The sequence below is a fragment of the Episyrphus balteatus genome, chromosome 3 (assembly GCF_945859705.1).
Source record: "Episyrphus balteatus chromosome 3, idEpiBalt1.1, whole genome shotgun sequence".
Lineage (NCBI taxonomy): Eukaryota > Metazoa > Arthropoda > Insecta > Diptera > Syrphidae > Episyrphus > Episyrphus balteatus.
In genome coordinates, this window is record NC_079136.1 from 9,457,368 (window position 1) to 9,477,645 (window position 20,278).

Here is a 20,278-nt window from a genome sequence, read left to right on the forward strand (position 1 = left end):
GATTATTGATATTACGGAAATTAACACCATCATAGAAAACGACGTCGTTTGGCGAAAATCTAGTAACAAATATTCAACTCGGTCTATACGGTAATGAGAATTTAACTTTTTCTAACTTGACGGAAAAGAACAGATGAAAATAGTATTTCAAATTAAAAAAAAACTCTAAAATTGGCACAAAATTGTCCAAACTTGAGCCTCACCCTCTTATGATGCTGCTGTCAATGCTGTTCTTTTTTTTTAATATTTTTCCGTAACAAAGATTGAGTTTATTTTTTTTTTTTAACTGAAAACAACTGAAACACACCGCATTATCTTAATATAAACATATAGTTTTATAAACAACGGTATTTCCACATACTTGAATAACAAAAACCTTGCAACTAGATTGAAAATATTCAGTGTCTATATACATATTTTGCACATTTTTGACTGTTTTTATGAGACATTACAAATCAATTTGTATCTCTTCATTTTTCTCATGCGGGAATTCAATTGCCTGGTTAACGAATGAAAGTTTTTAGTATGCAACATTACTTGAACATTATCTATTGACGAAGTTTGCAAAAAAATTGCTTGAGCCGTTTTTGCGAAATCTAAAAAAAAGTATACTACAAACTATAGGTACGTTAAAAATCGATATCATTTTTTTGAGGTTCAAGAATGTATTTTTAAAAATATCTTGGAATGCAATATTACTAAGGATCATTGTTAGTGTAATTGTGCAAAATTAGAACAAAATCGATCAAGCCGTAAAGGAGATATATGGAAAAAATCCAAAAAGTCCAAGTACTAGAATTTTACCTTGTTACAGGGCGAATAAGGGGTTTAGATAAAAATCTGAAAAAATTAGAGGATTTTTTTTTTATTTGGAGACGATTGAGCGGATGTCTTCATTAATTTTCGAAAAAAAAGCAAATAAGGACCGGCCTAATGTGATATACATAATTGCCTTTCTTGTGATTGGACCATCATTTTATTTTTTAGCATCGTAGGTACTTATAATACAAATTATATTTAAGGAAGAAAAAATAATAAAAATTATTAAACTTAAAAACGAAAGGTACCAAAGAGAAATTATAAAATCCTTTTTTGAAATTGTGCCAATGAATGACTAACAGAAAATTATTGGAATAGTTCCACACAACAACACTTAAATTAATAGCAGATGATTTCTGTATACAGAAAATTTTGTATATAATTGTTTAAAAAAACATAAATCTGATGAATAGGTACAATTTTTTGTGACACACATGGGTGGTTAAAAAAAAAACAATTACTTCAATTAAAGTGAAAAAAAGTAAGTTGACTAATTCTAATTATAGTTCTAAATATAGTTGATTAATTTCTTATCGGAAAAAAGTAAAATTATTCTATTATCAACACTAAAACGGAAATCTCACTAATAAAAAGCGATAAAGATACACAGTTACGTAGGTATCTGCTGCATCACAAGATAACATAAAACTTCAATAGAAAATTTAAAAAACAAAAAAACAAATCAAAATCTCTTTATAATCTCAACAATACGTCTTTTTTTTTATTTATTTTTATTATAAACTAATAATTTTTTTTTTATTTTTGTTCTTTTTGTTTTAATCATAAATCTTTTTTTGTTTAACAAATGGATTTCTCTTTGTTTTCATTTTGGTGATTCAGGAATAAATCGAATGAGAGCAGGCAGCTTGCAAGCACATCCGACAAATATTTAATAATTAAATAGCATCTCTACGCTTTTGGAGCTTTGTTGGTTAAGAACCAAAGCACCCCAAAGAGAAAACCCGGTGGACTGTTATTAACAGCTCCTTGGCTAACCAATTTGCGAGCCTCTTCCAAATTATACTCTACAACCTCAATAACCTCCCCATCGACTCCACCCCCGCTCGAAACCATATCAGTGTCAGTTACTTCACAATAATACATTCTTTGTTGTGCCCCAGATGCACCTACCCCAGATCTAAACAAAGTAGGTAATTGGTTTATTTTAAAGGAAATTTCAAAGAATTTTAAGGTGACTCACCTAAAAGTGAGCACTTCTTCAATACGTTCCACTGGAACATCATAGCCACATTCTTCCAGGACTTCTTCCCTGGCAATTTCAATCCAACTCTTATCTTTATCGACAATTCCAGCACAAAGTTCCAAAGTGACTCCAAGTTTCGGAGGAAACTCATTCAAATCAACATCTTTGAATTCTCTGCCGTCAGCGGTTACGACACCATGATAAACCGCTGATTTGTGTTCAAGGCAAAAAAATTACAAAATTTTTATTTAGTTTAAAAAAAAAAAATAAATCAATAAAATGTAGGTGAAGGTAGTTGAGGACAGACACAAACCTGGTCGAAATTGTTTAACAAAAACTAAGGCATTTCTTGTTGTATTGTAAATTATTATGGCCACACTATCGTGGACTTTGAGTAGATCCCAATTTTTTTCGATACCATTTTGGACAAAATAAAATCGGAATGGTTTGACGTAGGGTGAATCGGGTGGCAGAGGACCTAGCCAAACTTTTTCTACATTTTCCATTTTTTTAAGAAGAAGTGAAATTTAATAGAAATAAGAAGAAACTAGAAATCGACAAATGCTTGATAAAGCTACTGCGGCAGAAAAATTTATGAATAAAAAAATAATAATTTTGTTTTTCTTCCCTTGGCAAAGTGGGATGACAAATGACAAACGTAACGTAATGAAATAAACGGCCGATGAAATAAATGTTGTAACGTAAACAAGTACAGTAAGGCTAAAAAATATTTGTGTAGAAAGTATTATTTAAGGAGATGCTTATACTTGGAAACTTTTGAATATAAAATTATTTTACAAGTTTATTTTTAGAGAAGTTTTTAGATCTGAGGTCTGACGTTGAACAATTTTGAGTTCCATCAAGTGAATACTTTAGGGCAAGCATTGGTTTCGTGTGGAAAAAAATTTGAGGTTTTAATCAAAACCAACATTACGATGATGAAGAACTCCAAAAAAATGGGTCTCGCAATTCCGTTCGTGCGTCTGTGCACATTTGTACACATTTTCACAGCCTAAACGCGTGGATGGATTTTCTTCAAATTTGGTACAGATAATTTTTATGGAATTCTGAGGGCCAGTTGTACAAACGTGGTTCATCCTCGGATCAACGTTTGAACTCGGTTCAACTCATTTGCAGTGTTGTACAATCGAGGTTCAGGTCTTAACCCACTGCTGAACCACGATCAGATGTTACCCACCGATATTGGTGGGTTAGCAGTGGTTCAGTCATGGATCAGACACTTTTTAGTGGAAAAAATGTTGCTTTCTCACTTTAATCTGAACTTTTTGACAGTTCAGCTAATAGGTGGTGGAAATTAATTTGCTTTTCCCAAATGATTGGGGTGTTTTTTTATTTGTTTTGGATGTGTTTGTGATGATAAAAAATAAACAAAATAATAACACAGCTTTTACTTTTTTTATTGATTGATTTTATTATTGTTTTTTTTTATAAATTATTACAATTTTCCACAAAAAAAATAAAAACAAAACAAAAAACAAATAAAACAACCACCCTAGAATCGTCCTGATCAGTCCACTTTCCACTTAATTAATGAATGGTCCAGCTGCCATTAGGAGTGGCAAAAAACTAGCTTCACCAAAATAATGCTTTAAGGCTTGGCCACACCGGAGGGTATGCGGTAGAGGTACGGGTTGCGGTAACGATATTTGTATGAAAAAAATTCCACATCTGAACGTTGATATGTCAGTTTGGAATTTTTTTCATACAAGTACCGTTACCTCTACCCGTACCGCTACCGCATACCCTCCGGTGTGGCCAAGCCTTTACTTTTGTGTATTTTATTCCTAATCAAGAATCGCAATTAAAGGCTTGGCCACACTGGAGGGTATGCGGTAGCGGTATGGGTAGCGGTGAGGGTACTTGTATGAAAAAAATTCCAAACTGACACATCAACGTTCAGGTGTGGAATTTTTTTTAGTACAAATATCGTGACCGCTATACCGCATACCCTCCGGTGTGTGCCTTAAAGGCTCTTGGCCACACCGAAGGGTACATACGGTAGCGGTACGGGTAATTGTATGAAAAAAATACAAGTACCCGTACCACTACCGCATGTACCCTTCGGTGTGGCCAAGCCTTAAGGCTTGGCCACACCGGAGGGTATGCGGTATAGCGGTAACGATATTTGTACTAAACAAATTCCACACCTGAACGTTGATGTGTCAGTTTGGAATTTTTTTCATACAAGTAACCTCACCGCTACCCGTACCGCTACCGCATACCTTCCAGTGTGGCCAAGCCTTTAATAGATTGATTTTTTAGTGAAATCAAAAAGACGATTTATTTACCTACACGAACTTGTGCCTTATAAAATAAGTGAAATCAAAAAGACGATTTATTTACACGAACTTGTGCCTTATAAAATAAGGACAACTGACAGTGACATTAAGTATATATATACTAAAATTTTCTTGTATATAAACCTGAACTGGGGTTCAGCTGACTCTCACCTGATCCACAACTGTACAACACACTCAAAGTTGAACCGGTTCAAGAGTTAACTCGAGTTCAGCTGATCTGTGGGTTAACCCTCAATTTGTACAACTGGCCCTGAAAGTTGATTTTTTTTTTGTTTTTTTTTTTATATCTCGATTAGAAAGTGTACCTCCCATACAATTTTTTTAACTTAAACCAAATATCTCGAAAACGGCTCTAACGATTTTGATAAAACTTTGCAGTTTTTTTGCCTTTAAAATTAAGGCTTAACTACATACACCACTTTTTGAAAAAGTACAAAAGTGAAAACATTTTTTTTCTGGCTAGAGCAATTGATTTGTGAAAGAGTAGGTGTGTTTTTTTGTTTATCTATATAGATTTTGTGCAAAAAAACGACATCGAGATTTTTGAAATCAAAACAATTTACGTGTTAAAAACAACAAAAACTTTATCTGTATAGATTTTTGAAAAATCCAGATAATTATCCAGATTTTACTTTCTCTCGATAAAAACAGTAGTGCCAAGGTAGTTTAATTGTTGTGTTCATACAGAAATATCTGAAAATATTAACAAAAAAAAAAAAGCGGAGAAAACGATGTTTGAAAAAAACTCTCATAGAAAAAAAAAATCAAAAATTTGTTTGACATGGTTGCATTGAAATGTTAATATCTCGAGATATACGCAATGCACTTTTCAGATAAAAGTCTTAAATGGATCCTGATAAGATTGTTGAACAGATATGTATATAAAATTACCAAAGTTTTTTTCGAAAAATTAGAAATAAAAATAAAAAAGTTTTCACATTTGATTTTTAAAAAATCGAAAAAAAATTCACTATGGCTACCTTCAAACGCTTATAACACAAGAACGACGCAACTAATGTTAATGGTCATGGTCTTAAAATGTAGCTAAGAATAGCTGTGTTTTTTTGTTTATCTATACAGATTTTATGCAAAAAAACGACATCGAGATTTTTGAAATCCATGCAAACATTTGGCACCACTGTACATATACTTTGGCAGCTGTCTGTCAAAAATGTTGCTTTTGTTTTTTTTTTTTATTTTAACTCCGAAGTGGGAAGGCCATTACATCCATCCATGTTGGGTTCAAAAAAAATTTTTTTTCACAAAAAACCAAAAATTATCTGTATATTCTTAGCTACATTTTAAGACCATGACCATTAACATTAGTTGCGTCGTTCTTGTGTTATAAAGGCTTGGCCACACCGGAGGGTACGCGGTAGAGGTACGGGTAACGGTACGGGTACTTGTATGGAAAAAATTCCAAACTGACACATCAACGTTCGGGTGTGGAATTTTTTTAATACAAATATCGTTGCCGCTACCCGTACCGCTACCGCGTACCCTCCGGTGTGGCCAAGCCTTAAGCGTTTGAAGGTAGCCATATTGAATTTTTTTTCGATTTTTTAAAAATCAAATGTGAAAACTTTTTTATTTTTATTTCTAATTTTTCGAAAAAACTTTGGTAATTTTATATACATATCTGTTCAACAATCTTATCAGGATCCATTTAAGACATTTATCCGAAAAGTGCATTGCGTATATCTCGAGATATTAACATTTCAATGCAACCATGTCAAACAAATTTTTGATTATTTTTTTCTATGAGAGTTTTTTTCAAACCTCGTTTTCTCCGCTTTTTTTTTTTGTTAATATTTTCAGATATTTCTGTATGAACACAACAATTAAACTACCTTGGCACTACTGTTTTTATCGAGAGAAAGTAAAATCTGGATAATTATCTGGATTTTTCAAAAATCTATACAGATAAAGTTTTTGTTGTTTTTAACACGTAAATTGTTTTGATTTCAAAAATCTCGATGTCGTTTTTTTGCACAAAATCTATATAGATAAACAAAAAAACACACCTAATATACAGATAATTTTTGGTTTTTTGTGAAAAAAAACAATTTTTTTGAATCCAACATGGATGCCATTGCCATATGAAAATTTTTGTTTGCATCCAACATGGATGTAATGGCCTTCCCACTTCGGAGTTAAAATAAAAAAAAAAAACACAAGCAACATTTTTGACAGACAGCTGCCAAAGTATGTGTACAGTGGTGCCAAATGTTTGCATGGATTTCAAAAATCCCGATGTCGTTTTTTTGCACAAAATCTATATAGATAAACAAAAAAACACACCTAGTATACAAATTGTTTATTAGTCAGCTATTACATGAAGCCTCAAGAGGCGCGCCTCTTTTCATAACCAATGAGTGCAAAAGAGAAAGAAGATAAAACAAAAAATTATCCGACCGGAGAGTCGTGGGCCAAAATTCCGAGACTCTTTTTTGACGTTTCTTTTTCCGCTCTTCCTTTTTTCAACATTCCCTTTCATTTCTTTTTGCTTCTTGGTGGAATACAACAACAACAATACTTAAATCAAAAAAGAAATGTCAAATTTGAGTCTTTGACTCAAGAGGCATCGTGTAATAGTACGCGCCTCACAGAATGATTATCAAAAGAAAATTCGAAAAAAGAGTCAAGCCTCTTGATGCTTCATGTAATAGCTGACTTAAGGCTTAACTACATACACCACTTTTTGAAAAAGTACAAAAGTGGCTAGTGCAATTGTTTTATGAAAAAGACTAAAATTATTTTTTAGACCAAAAAATAAGCTTTCTGCATAATTTTTTTTAATTTTCCAGCCCGAACAACCATTCAAAAATGCGTTTGAAAATTTTCACTTTTGTACTTTTTCACTTTTTGAGCCAATGTAGTTAAGGCTTTAGACCAAAAAATAAGCTTTCTGCATCATTTGTTTTAATTTTTCAGGCGGAAAAACTATACAAAAATGCGTTTGAAAATGTTCGCTTTTGTACTTTTTCACTTTTTGAGCCAATGTAGTTAAGGCTTTAAAATTAAAACTTGCAAAATTGAAAAAAAATGAAATTTGAAAATTATTGTCGTTTTCTATTGACTTTTGAGAGTTTTGCGTAAAAGCTGAAACACAATCACGCTTTAGGGCGTCGCTTCGTTGCGTTACGTTGAGAAATCCTCAAAGCGCGCTTCTGTCACTTTGACTTTGAACAGCTGATTGCAACATAAAATCTGCTGTCAAATAAAAAAAACACAGTCACTCACAAAATTATTGGGCCAAGTCTTTATCTTGATTTAATTGTGGAAAAATGAAAAAGGATGTTAATGTGTTTAAAAAATGCATAGAAATTTGTTTATTCTTTAATCCTATAGTTATAAAAACAAAACCAATCAAAATATATTGTTTTTAACAATAAAACTTAGTCTAAAACATCATTAAATTTTTTTTGTTTTTAATACGCAAATTTTTTTGATTTAAAATATATCGATGTCGTTTTTCTGTGCAAAATCTATATAGAGAAATTAAAAAACACACATAGTTTTGCAATAATTTATTTTTTTTTTATTCACATTTGGCGCAATAATAATGTGGGTGACTGTAACTATGTCTGTTAAATGTCAGAAAGCGAGCAAAAGTTCAGTCTGGTTGAACTTTTGCTCGCTTTCTTACGTTTCCTTACGTTTGTCAAAAAAAGCGTACGTAAGAAAAGCGTCATTGTGTGAGGATACACAGATTTCCTATAGTTGAACTTTTCGCAGTTGTCAAAATCGACGGCAAAGCGTGATTGTGTTTCAGCTTTAAAAATCTCAGATTTTCCACTGCAAATAGAATATGAAATCTAGTTTTGTAATTGTGTACGAAATCAGTGCGTATAAAAAAAATAAAACAACAACAAATGTTGAGACAAATGTCAAACAGAGGAGTATGTTTTTGTATGAGTGATATGTCGTTTTCCAAAATTCAAGGAGTGACACTCCTAGCTATATAATCACTCCAAAAGGAGTGATTTCAAATTCCAAAATTGAAAAAGGAGTGAAGTTTTGGAGTGAATTCTTCACTCCCAAAATTTTGAAGGAGTGACGGAGTGATTACCAATACTTCTACATTTGACTTCATGGACTGCTTGTCAAATTGTTGGGTGGTTGTTTTAACTTTTTTTTGTGAAGGAAATTATATTTATTTACAAAAAAAATTCAATAAAGTATTGTAAAAAATCACTAAAAGTGAATTTAAAAGATTGTGTTATTATTTTATTCATTATTTCGTATTACAAACACATGCAAAGCAAACGTCAAATCACTCCACTTGTCAAATTCTTCGTGAACAAATTCCAAAATTGCACGAAAAAGGAGTGATTCACTCCCATAATTTTGGAAAACGACAATAATCTGCATAAAAATCCAGATTCAGAATTTTGAATCTCAGATTCATTTTTTTGAATCTCAAGCCGCAAATAGATCATGAAATCTGAGATTTTTCCACTATTTCCTCTCTTCAACCCCCCCCCCCCCCCCCCCCCACCCCTTTCAGCTGTCAGATTCACAAATCTCATTCTGAATCTCGTCAATAGAAAATGACATAAAATTGTAGCTTGGTAGTTTACAACCTCCAACGAAACTCGACCATTGTACTTCCACCATAACTTCTCCTGCACTACGTATACCTTGTGCCTCCGCCTACACTTTCCACATTTTTTATACCATTCACCACCTGTCACTGTCACTGAACCAAAAAAAAAAAACTCGTTTTTTTTTGCACTGAAAAAACTTTTTGACACTTGATAAAAAAGTTCTTTGCACAAAAGTTTAGTGTGAAATAAATCGTCGTGAATAAATAATTTATCGACCTCCATTCACCCTTAAGTGCTGTGAAGAGAGTTCGAAAAAAAAAAGAAAGAATCGACTAATACAAAAAAAAAGAAAATTGGGAAGATCGCTTTTCAATTTTTTTACCGAATTTACCGATTAAACAAGGATTTATCCTCTGAATATTTAATTCACCTCAAACAGAGCATTGAATTTTTCTAAATTTCCTAAATCATGATGCTCCCAATCGTTGCCTCAACAGCCCGTCGTGCATTCTCCACTACCACCCGAGCCCTAGCTGCCAAACAATTGACCGTTCGTGATGCTCTCAACAGTGCATTGGATGAAGAATTAGCCCGCGATGATAAAGTCTTTATCCTTGGCGAGGAAGTTGCTCAATATGATGGAGCCTATAAGGTAAGAAATCGAATTGAAAAAAAAAACCTTTCAAAAAGCAGCTGAAAATTCTCTTGGTTACGTAAACACTTTCATTCTATATGACGGTCGAACAAACTGAAATGGCGAATGATGGGGGAATTGCAAGCAAGCAAGTGTAAGGTTATCTAATTTTTTTTTTGATTTCGGGTACAATGTGAAGTGGCGCGACCGGCGGCATCGTTCGTCTCTCAATTTTGGCCATTAAATGTAAAGATTTCTTTTTGCAACTCTTTTCTGTTTTTGTGAATGCAATGTATTTTGTTGAGGAATTCTGGACTGGAATTTCTTGTTTACTTCCTGGGTTTGAGGTTTGAATCGAATGTTTAATAAGCGTGCGCAAGAGAAGCTTGAGAATACGTAGCGTAGATTATAAAAGATTGAAAATCAGTGAAAAAGTTGTATATTTGATTAATTTCAAGGTTAAGGATAAAAAGTAAATAATTGTTATCATTTTTATCAGTAAAGTGCTGGTTGGAATGCATAAAGACAAAAATAGATATAACTTGTGTTCCCAAAAGTAAACAAACTATGTAATTAAGGCTTCAATTATAGTCTTTTTTTAAATTTTAATTAGAGAAAAAAAGCTTTTCATTGATTACAGTAGGAAGCTTGGTTGGTCAATCAGTTGGAGGTTGTTATGAAACTGTCATATAACGGTGATTCTTATCATAAAAAAATCTAATCGGACGAATGTTCATTTATTCTCTTTTTATTTTGTGCTTCATCATAATCACAGTTTGGAGATGTATGATAAAGTTTAAAATTATCGAAAATAAACAAATTAATTGTTGTCATATTCTAGTATGTATGTATTCTATTGGAATAAGTAAAGAGAGTTAATTTATTTTGAGAGTTTTATTTTTGTATTTGACACGTGGGCATAATAAACTGGTTTTGAGAGATGCTGCTAAGTGTTATAAAACCGTTTTTAATTATTTTTTAATAACTGTTTACGTTTCATCAATGAAAAGTACTTCCTACTACCAACCCATTGAAAGAAAATAGATAAACATTTCAAGTTGAAGGTCATTACAGGAGGTGAATAACCTTTGCTGTAAACATTTGCAAAATTATTGAACATCTATGCCAAATCTTTTTCATTCATTTTTGTCTAATTCCTTTAAATGTTTTTTTTAAAATAAAATCTGGCATTTTCTTTACTTTACAAATTTTATGACAGTGGAAAGGCGCCAAACAATCTTGAATTTATATTGAAGGTTTTTGAATCAACACCAACTTGTTTGTGCTACCACTAAGTTCAGAACCTGGAACCAACCCGATCGGGTTGGGGTCAAAATTCTGCCGGGGTCAAAATTCTTTTGTCAAAATTCTGCTTTCAAAATTCTGCTTTACAAAATTCTGCTTTCAAAATTCTGCTTTTCAAAAATTACAAAATTACAAAATTATGTTTTTCAAAATTCTGCTTTTCATAATTCTGTTTTTCAAAATTCTGCAAAAAATTAAAAAAGGGTTTGGAAAATGTTAAAAAGCGCGCGCTTTTTAACATTTTCCAAACCCTTTTTTAATTTTTTGCAAAATTCAGTAAAATCATCTTCTTGAAAAATTATCTGCTTATTTGATTACTTACTTAAATAATTTGTCATTCCTTGAATGCATATTAATTTTTGTTTTATAAATGATAGCCCAGTCATTTTAGTCATTTTTAAGCCCAATCTGCGGAAAAATTCCTACTGGGCTGAATTTTGGTATACAGCTTAATGACGGCTTTGTTATGAAGATGTGAAAAATCGACATTGATATCGTGTCCGCGTTAAGAGTTATAGGGGTCAAAAGGTCACAAAAACTATTTTTTCACGACTTTCAGCAAAACGGTAAGTCTTATCAAAAAATTTTCAATGCAAGAATTGTAGACCAGATTATTATATATAAAAAGTGTCATGACACTTTTTTTCCTAAGACCCACCGTTTCTTAGGTATAACGATTCAAAAAGTTGAAGTTTAGTTGTAATCGTCATAATCCTATTCCTGAAAAAAAACTCCTAACTGAAAAGTTCCTGAAATTTCATTATTTTTTTAGCTTGAATTTCGTTCCTCAACTGTTAAGAATATGGGGAAACCAAAAAAAAATGGAAATTTTCGCCATTTTTCCGATTGAGGCCCTTCTCCCGAAACCATTTCCCTGGGAATTTTTGATTAGAATATGTCTGAAAATATACAGGGTGTGCAATAGAGAATGGACAACCCTAAAACGGCTTATAGCTACACTTATGATTGTTCTAAAAACAAATAGAAAAAAGTTCTATCGCAACCAGTTCATAAAATATGGACTTTTTTTCGTTCAGTGTATTTTAAATTTTATCATCTTATGTTTTCGTTCACTACAACCACGAATGAATGAATTTTATTTATTTCTTTTTTTTATAATTTTCTACAATAATTGGATGAGTACATAAAAGCTTTAAAAATTTCATAGCTATTGCACATTTTCGTAAAAAAAATTTTGAAATCTGTTTTTTGATGCAAAATGTAAAAAAAGTATTTTATGAAAAATTTTAAACACCTGTGGTATAAAATAAATCTATAGAAACCTAGGTGGCCAACTTTCTTAAAAATATTCTGGTATAAGGAGAATATTTTTAAGAAAGATGGCCACCTAGGTTTCTATAGATTTATTTTATACCACAGGTGTTTAAAATTTTTCATAAAATACTTTTTTTACATTTTGCATCAAAAAACAGATTTCAAAATTTTTTTTACGAAAATGTGCAATAGCTATGAAATTTTTAAAGCTTTTATGTACTCATCCAATTATTGTAGAAAATTATAAAAAAAAGAAATAAATAAAATTCATTAATTCGTGGTTGTAGTGAACGAAAACATAAGATGATAAAATTTAAAATACACTGAACGAAAAAAAGTCCATATTTTATGAACTGGTTGCGATAGAACTTTTTTCTATCTGTTTTTAGAACAATCATAAGTGTAGCTATAAGCCGTTTTAGGGTTGTCCATTCTCTATTGCACACCCTGTATATTTTCAGACATATTCTAATCAAAAATTCCCAGGGAAATGGTTTCGGGAGAAGGGCCTCAATCGGAAAAATGGCGAAAATTTCCATTTTTTTTTGGTTTCCCCATATTCTTAACAGTTGAGGAACGAAATTCAAGCTAAAAAAATAATGAAATTTCAGGAACTTTTCAGTTAGGAGTTTTTTTTTCAGGAATAGGATTATGACGATTACAACTAAACTTCAACTTTTTGAATCGTTATACCTAAGAAACGGTGGGTCTTAGGAAAAAAAGTATCATGACACTTTTTATATATAATAATCTGGTCTACAATTCTTGCATTGAAAATTTTTTGATAAGACTTATCGTTTTGCTGAAAATCGTGAAAAACCAGTTTTTGTGACCTTTTGACCCCTATAACTCTTAACGCGGACACGATATCAATGTCGATTTTTCACATCTTCATAACAAAGCCGTCATTAAGCTGTATACCAAAATTCAGCCCAGTAGGAATTTTTCCGCAGATAAAACCTAAAATTACTGGACTATGAATAGATTTGAAAATATTAAGAAAATGTTTTTAATACTAAACATTTCCGAAAATAATTTAAAATTTTTAAATTTATCAAATAAAGATGAATATTCAAACAACATCAGTTCCAATAAGTTATAGATTTTATTTGAAAGAAAGTCAGTCTATGCATTTTAAAAAATATTTGCGACACTTAAACAAAAAAAATTAGGAGAGTATCAATGTTGAATTACATTGATGAGGTGTATTTTTCTTATGCATATGCTATAAAAAAAAAAAACAGAATTGGCAGAATTTTTTTGTTCAAGTATAATGCTGGCAGAATTTTGAAAAGCAGAATTTTAAAAAGCAGAATTTTGAAAAGCAGAATTTTGAAAAACAGAATTTTCGTTAAAAAAGCAGAATTTTGAAAAGCAGAACTTTGAAGCCAGAATTTTGACCCGATCCCAACCCGGTCATCAGACTCCTTTTTCGTGGTGCTAAGTCCCTTATGTTCCATGAGTAGACATGAGTATCAGTAGTTCAAATGGTTGTCTGTAAAGCCGGTTTACGGACGATGATTTTACGTGATAACGTAGTTTCTTACTACAGGTTGTGTTCTTTTAAAATGAGTCAATTGAAGCGTTTATTTATTTCAAACAATCATAATTTACAAGAAAAAGCTAAAACAAAATTACCTTTTTTCTTTTCTCATTATATTAATTTTTTTATTTTAAAAGCTTACAAAAAAAAATATACCATTAAAAAGCCAAACATTTCTTCTAAATAATAAAACCATTATAATAAATTTTATACCACCTGAAAGCTTATTGCTTCAGCTCAAAATATATATATATCGATCATGTCTATTTGGCATCTACAAAAAGAGCTAGAATTTTTTGAACTCGATCAATTTTCAAAAAAAAACATATAATTTTATGTTCTCACGCTATTGAATCAATTTTTTTTAGACAACCTATAAAAGCTTATCATTTCACCTTTCATATGACGTTTCAATCTTATTTCTGCGATGCCTAGAAAAAAAGTTAGAATTTTTTAAAGCCAACCATGTCGAAATTCCAAACTGAGATAACGGTACTTCCCACACTGGTGGCTGTTCATGATCAACAGATCTCCACAGGTGTTTTGAGGTATTTCGCAAGTTTTTTAATTTAACATTGTGTAGCTTGTAGTGAATGAATAGTTATGTGTGATATACCAAATGAAAGGTATCAGGATGCTTAGTAAAGTTAAATCAAATTTGTATTTGCTTTAGATCAAGAGATAGAACCTGTTGAATAATAAAACTTTATTTTACAGTTATCTCAAAATTGTGACTACAAAATTGATTAAAATTTTGCACAGATATAGTGCTGTCTATTATCAATTTACAATATAAATTTTATTTATTTATCTGTTGAAGAAAAAGGTAAAAAAAACTTGGGACAAAAAAATTGGTTTTTCCCGTTATTCGGTCAAAAACCATTTTGAAATACCAATTTTTTTTTTCACATGTATGCCCACAGTCATAGACTACATGTGCTATAAGCTTAAGGTTTTTTGAATGCTACAAAAAAATTAAAAAACTAAAAACTCACCCAAAAATACCCCAGAATAAGTAGGTGTTTTTCAAAAATTCATATTTCGAAACGCAGAGACTTATGGCGTTTTCGATTGGCAGTCCGGAAGCGTCCGGAATCATTCTGAAAGCGTTTTATTCGCACAAAACTGACAGTTTTGTGTGAATAAAACTTTTTCAGAATGATTCCGGACGCTTCCAGACTTCCAATCGAAAACGCCATTAAAAAAAAAACTATTTTTTTATTATCTTTCGAATTACGTCTTTCAAATTGTCAAAAAAAATTCCCCTACCGATAATCACTACTTTGTCATGTTTTAGTTTTAGAAAACCATTAATAGCTCGGTTTTGAAATCTTTTAGAATTTTTTCAATACCATTGTCAGTCTTGCAATAAATGTATCTATTGATTTAAAAAAAATTCAACTCTTTACATTGTCGCGTTTAGAAAATAGCCAATTTTTGAAATTTTGTTTTACCCCTATTTGAATAATAAGTTATAGAAGATTTTTGTATCTCTAATAGTTTATTTCTAATTTTGAATTGAAATTTTTGCCGCACTGCGAAAGTGCGAGAGTGGAACGTTAGAAAATGGCGTCACTTTTTTGTAGTGGCTGCCATGGTTCATCGATTTATAAGACGTTATCACGTCATAAAAGAAAAACTTTACCGATATGAAACAGTACCAATAGTTTTTATGATTTCAATTGGTAGTTAGTCAAAAAAATATATTTCTCTTCATAATACCGAAAGCGGTACTGAAATTTTCAGAAATAACTCATGAAAAACTGATTCTGGTCCGTCGGTCAAATCAAAAGTTGAGGAAAAGAGAATAGCCAAGGCCCTGCTAGTTTAAAACAAGATTGAGTTGCAGTTCTGAGCTTGAGCATTTAGCATTTAGCTTTTCACTAGTTGTTATAGCGTTTTCTGCAACTTTTCGCTTACGAAACTCCAAAGTTATTTGTGGCATAAAAATTAATGAAGTAGTTCAAATTTGTATTTTGACATGATACTATTATTTTTATAGTAAGAAGACCGCTATAAATATAAAATCTATTAGGCCCAAAACCCAATTCCGCATTCTTGGAATCAATTCGTTCTCAAACCAAAGTCCTGTCACAAGTGTCATTTGCAGTGCAAGAACGACTTAATCCTTTCCCTGAGATTACGAATTAAACCGTCAATGATTTGGGAAGAGGATTTTTAATTTTTTGGAATCACGAAATCCGGTTTGTTCTGTTCGCCTATTCCAAAAAAAAAAAATTTTTACCCTTTGCCTATTCGGGTCTTCGACATAGTGTTCGTCACGGAATATTGTTAAAAACAATGATGTCTTTTGGTGGGTGTAGTCGTGCCAACTTTTCTAAGACGTTTTCCTTTGGCAAAAGTGACTACTTTATTTTTATTCTTTATCGGATACTTTCAATTTTTTTATTTTATTTTTTAATGTTACTTATGGCTTCCTAACAGGGTGAAGAAATGGTACATGAAGAAAAATCGTGAAAAATATTTCTTTCGCTCACAAAAGTGGTCGAGTTTAGGTATATTTTTTTTAAATCAAAGTCGATTGACCAAAAGCGGTTCCATACAAAGCTCGCAACGATATCACTAGACAACAAGTGTTTTTTTTTATTAAGTTTTATCATTATGAACGTTTTTGGGGTGCTAGACTTGAATCCGAAGTCAAAAAATTTCTATCAGCTCGCGTTTTCGAGATATTCTCGTTAAAAAATCTCAATAATTGTTCTTTATTACATTTTTAAGTATTATTCTATTATATACTGGGGGCAGATTTGAAATCAGCGATGCCAAAAAGCAGTTATCTTCATAAAACAAAAAAAGATGAAGTTTTGCTTACCAGTGTAATAGTTTGGTTAATGAGAAGTTTTCCTCAATCATGTTCATTTTACCATTTAAATACCAAATGAATGGTTTTACGCCAACAGTCGAATGTGAAACTAGGCTTTTTGCCTTTCTAGTATTGTTTCTTTTTTTTTAAATTTTTAATCATTTGTTAAATCGTAAGAAGTATTCCGTGAAAACCATTTGTAGCAAAACTTACAGCACGTATAAATGTGCATGTCAATAAAAATAATTTCAAAGACACCGTTCGCTATTAACGGTTTTGCATTTGGTTTATATAAATGATTAGGATGTAGTATTTTTTGACATGCAGGTTTGGAAAGGTTTGTTGGTTGCGGTCGAGGTCCATCCTGGACTATGAGCGCCAACTTATGTAAGTATGTAAGGCTTCCTAAGATCTTCGTACTTCTTATTCAAGCTTTGTTACTCCTGAAGACACGAAGCATCCAATCCAAACTGCCTTTAATTTACTCTCATACATATTGTACTTTGTCCAACATTTTGAACCATATGAGTGCTGGACGCACAAATGCGCTGTAGAGCCTTTCTTTCAGTTAAGGCGGCATTTTTAGACAACAGAAGATAGCTGAATTGTATCCCCACTTCATGCACGCGATGATTGACACCGTTATCATCTATCACAATTGATCATTGGTTTTGTTTCTTTTTTTCTTCTTTCACTCCAAAAAAATCCAAATCCTCGGTGTCTTTATACCGAGGCGAATACTTTATTTGATTTCCAACGAATAAATTTTTATTTTCATTTTCAAATGCGGTGCTATTTTCTAATATAACTTGCTCCAAACCGGCTTAAGTGAAAAATAGTGTTTTTGCACCATAATATCAAAAAGAAATGTGCGAATTGTAAAGGCAAACAAAATATTTCAAAAGAAATATACAGATAGACAAAAACTCAGAGTATTCGGTGTACTCTATGCACTCGGTGTATCCGCTTACGAGTAACCAATGCTAAAGGAGAACACTCATTTGTTTTGTTTTGAATGTGTTGAATGCAGCGAATGAAGTACTTAAAGTAAAATCGAATGTCTTGGAACTGGTTATAAAATGAGCCAAATTTGAATCAATTCTTAACCTTTTGTAATGCAATGTATTTATTTTAATTTATTTTGTTTTTAAATGATGAATATTTATCTTTTGATTTTTTTAATTTTATTCTTTACATAATCTGAATAAATAAAATTAGTAAAATTTCTTACCCCTTAATGCATACGAAGCCAAATTTGGCTTATAAACAAATTTTTTAAACAAATTAATTGAAACAAATTTTTTAAATGTAAACCGTTTTGAAACAACCTAAAGAACCCATGTAAAGCATTTTTTTAATTTTTTCGTCCGCTAATATTAATTCATGCAGTAGAGGGTTAAGACATTTCTAATTCTATTTTCATAAAATGACGGGACCAAGTGATCATAGATCGCTGGTATTTAAAATTTTCACACTTGTTCCACACTTGTTCAAAATTGAGAACCATATTTTAACTGTTCATATATTTGTTATTTAGCATTTATAAAAAAAAAAATTTAGATATCCTTCGTTTTCTAATTCTCTATTTTTAATTATTTACAGATCACAAGAGGCCTTTGGAAAAAATATGGTGACAAGAGAGTAATCGACACTCCGATCACTGAAATGGGTTTTGCAGGTATTGCTGTTGGTGCTGCCATGGCTAATCTTAGGCCAGTTTGTGAATTTATGACATTCAACTTCGCCATGCAAGCCATTGATCAGGTAAAAAGAATTTCAAAATAAATATGTGTTGTACTCCTAAAATTAATATCTTCTGAAATCGTTATTTAGATTATCAACTCAGCAGCCAAAACATTCTACATGTCGTCTGGTGTTGTTAATGTGCCCATTGTATTCCGTGGACCAAATGGAGCTGCTGCTGGTGTAGGCGCTCAGCATTCACAATGCTTTGCCGCATGGTATGCCCACTGCCCTGGACTTAAAGTAATCTCACCCTACGACTCAGAAGATTGCCGTGGTCTATTAAAAGCCGCCATCCGTGATCCCGATCCAGTTGTATTTCTGGAAAATGAATTGCTCTACGGTGTTCCATATGCGGTAGATGACAAAGTCATGGATAAGGATTTCGTATTACCCATTGGCAAGGCGAAAATCCAAAGGCCTGGCAAAGATGTAACGATCGTTGCACACTCAAAGGCTGTAGAAACAGCTTTGTTAGCTGCCGCCGAATTGTCCAAAAAAGGTAAGACATACAAATTATTGACTTCTATTAAATTACTGAATTTAATGAATTTTCAGGCATCGAAGCTGAAGTTATTAACCTCAGATCAATTCGTCCATTAGACGTAGACACTATTTTTGCTTCTGTGAAGAAAACACACTTTTTAGTTACAGTTGAAAATGGATGGCCAACAAGTGGTAAGATAAATAAATTCCTGTAAAAGAAATAGAATCTTCTAACATTTTTATTTTTTTTTTTAAACAGGTGTTGGAGCAGAAATCTGTGCACGTGTAATGGAGGATGAAACTTTCTTCCACTTAGATGCACCCGTGTGGCGAGTAGCTGGTAAGTTACTGAAAATTGAATTAAATTATTTTTGATTGATTTAATAAATTTGTCATTTTTTTTTAAATAACAGGTGTTGATGTACCCATGCCATACGCAAAAACACTTGAAATACACGCAATTCCACAAGTCAAAGATGTTGTTGCAGCCGTGACCAAAATTCGCGGAAACAGGAAATAATACAAAACGAGCTACGGAAATTTAAATTAAATTTTATTTGTTATTAGTGGATATGAGAAGATGCAGTTATCCCCTTCGGATTTGTATAAATAAATTATTGTACAATATTTTTTGCTTTCGAACAATCGGAAACAATCAAAAAGTGGTTTTTTGTTTTTTTTTTTTTTGTTCGCAAGCAAGGTCCAGTATAAAGGGTTTAAAAAATCCTTCTTACAAATGTAGCTTTAAAACATAAAGATAAAAACTATTTTATCAGATTTTATTGAAATACTTTTTAGAAAATTTGTCATGCCTCTTTTTGCAAGCAGATACGTACGACTCATCCACCTTGTTTAATTTTGTTTAATGTGACTCAATTTAATTAAATTGATTTAATCAGAAAAATATTTCCATATGTTTCACGATTTATGAATTGTAAGTACAATTTCTGTTTTCAAGATGGGTATGAACAATAAATAATATTTTTAAACTTCATTAATTTTGTTCGTGCGCATAATGAGACACGCAAATTTACAAAATCAAGATAATGCTGAACTAAACATACATATTCGTATGTAAATACAGAACAATGTCTCGATTAAGAATTATTTAAAAATATTTGAATGACTTAATTAAAAATGCAACAAAAGTTCGAAGCTTCCCTATAAAGCTTATTCATAGTCAGCTTTACAGATTTACCAAAAAAATCCATTTTAAATGTGTGTTAATGTTATGTCTTTTTCACTTAGCTCATAACACTAGAGGTTGAAATAAGTCTGAAAAGAAAGATAACGTCATACTGAAATGTAAAAAAAATGAGAACTTGTATTCGCGTAACTTCGAAGTTTGGTCATATAAAATACGGACCAGTCCTGCTCAACCATATTTTTTTCGAAACAAAATGTCAATTTTATTGATTTAAAGACTAAAGAATGATAAATCATTGCCGAGATGGCACCCGACCTTTTTACTTGCGATATAGGTACTATATAGTTATGCATTAATAACAAAAAAAGTTGAGATAACAATTTTTCATATTACGATGATTGAGAATGCGAAAAAAGTGGGTCTCACA

General features: G+C 31.7%; 2 protein-coding genes across 2 annotated transcripts; one reads left to right on the top strand and one right to left on the bottom strand.

Moving 5' to 3' along the window:
- Positions 1–1,517: 1,517 nt before the first annotated feature.
- LOC129914196 (uridine diphosphate glucose pyrophosphatase NUDT14-like) lies at positions 1,518–2,645 on the bottom strand. Its single transcript, XM_055993326.1, has 3 exons — positions 2,337–2,645; positions 2,021–2,231; positions 1,518–1,957 (listed from the first exon to the last, which is right to left on the bottom strand). Exons 1-3 carry the CDS (start codon positions 2,527–2,529, stop codon positions 1,729–1,731), a joined length of 633 nt encoding a protein of 210 aa, XP_055849301.1. The 5' UTR covers positions 2,530–2,645; the 3' UTR covers positions 1,518–1,728.
- A 6,456-nt stretch (positions 2,646–9,101) lies between these two features.
- Positions 9,102–19,366, top strand: LOC129914874 (pyruvate dehydrogenase E1 component subunit beta, mitochondrial). Its single transcript, XM_055994295.1, has 6 exons — positions 9,102–9,546; positions 18,078–18,239; positions 18,309–18,720; positions 18,777–18,896; positions 18,964–19,044; positions 19,118–19,366. The coding sequence occupies exons 1-6, from the start codon at positions 9,364–9,366 to the stop codon at positions 19,222–19,224; spliced, it is 1,065 nt and encodes a 354-aa protein (XP_055850270.1). The 5' UTR covers positions 9,102–9,363; the 3' UTR covers positions 19,225–19,366.
- Positions 19,367–20,278: the final 912 nt, after the last annotated feature.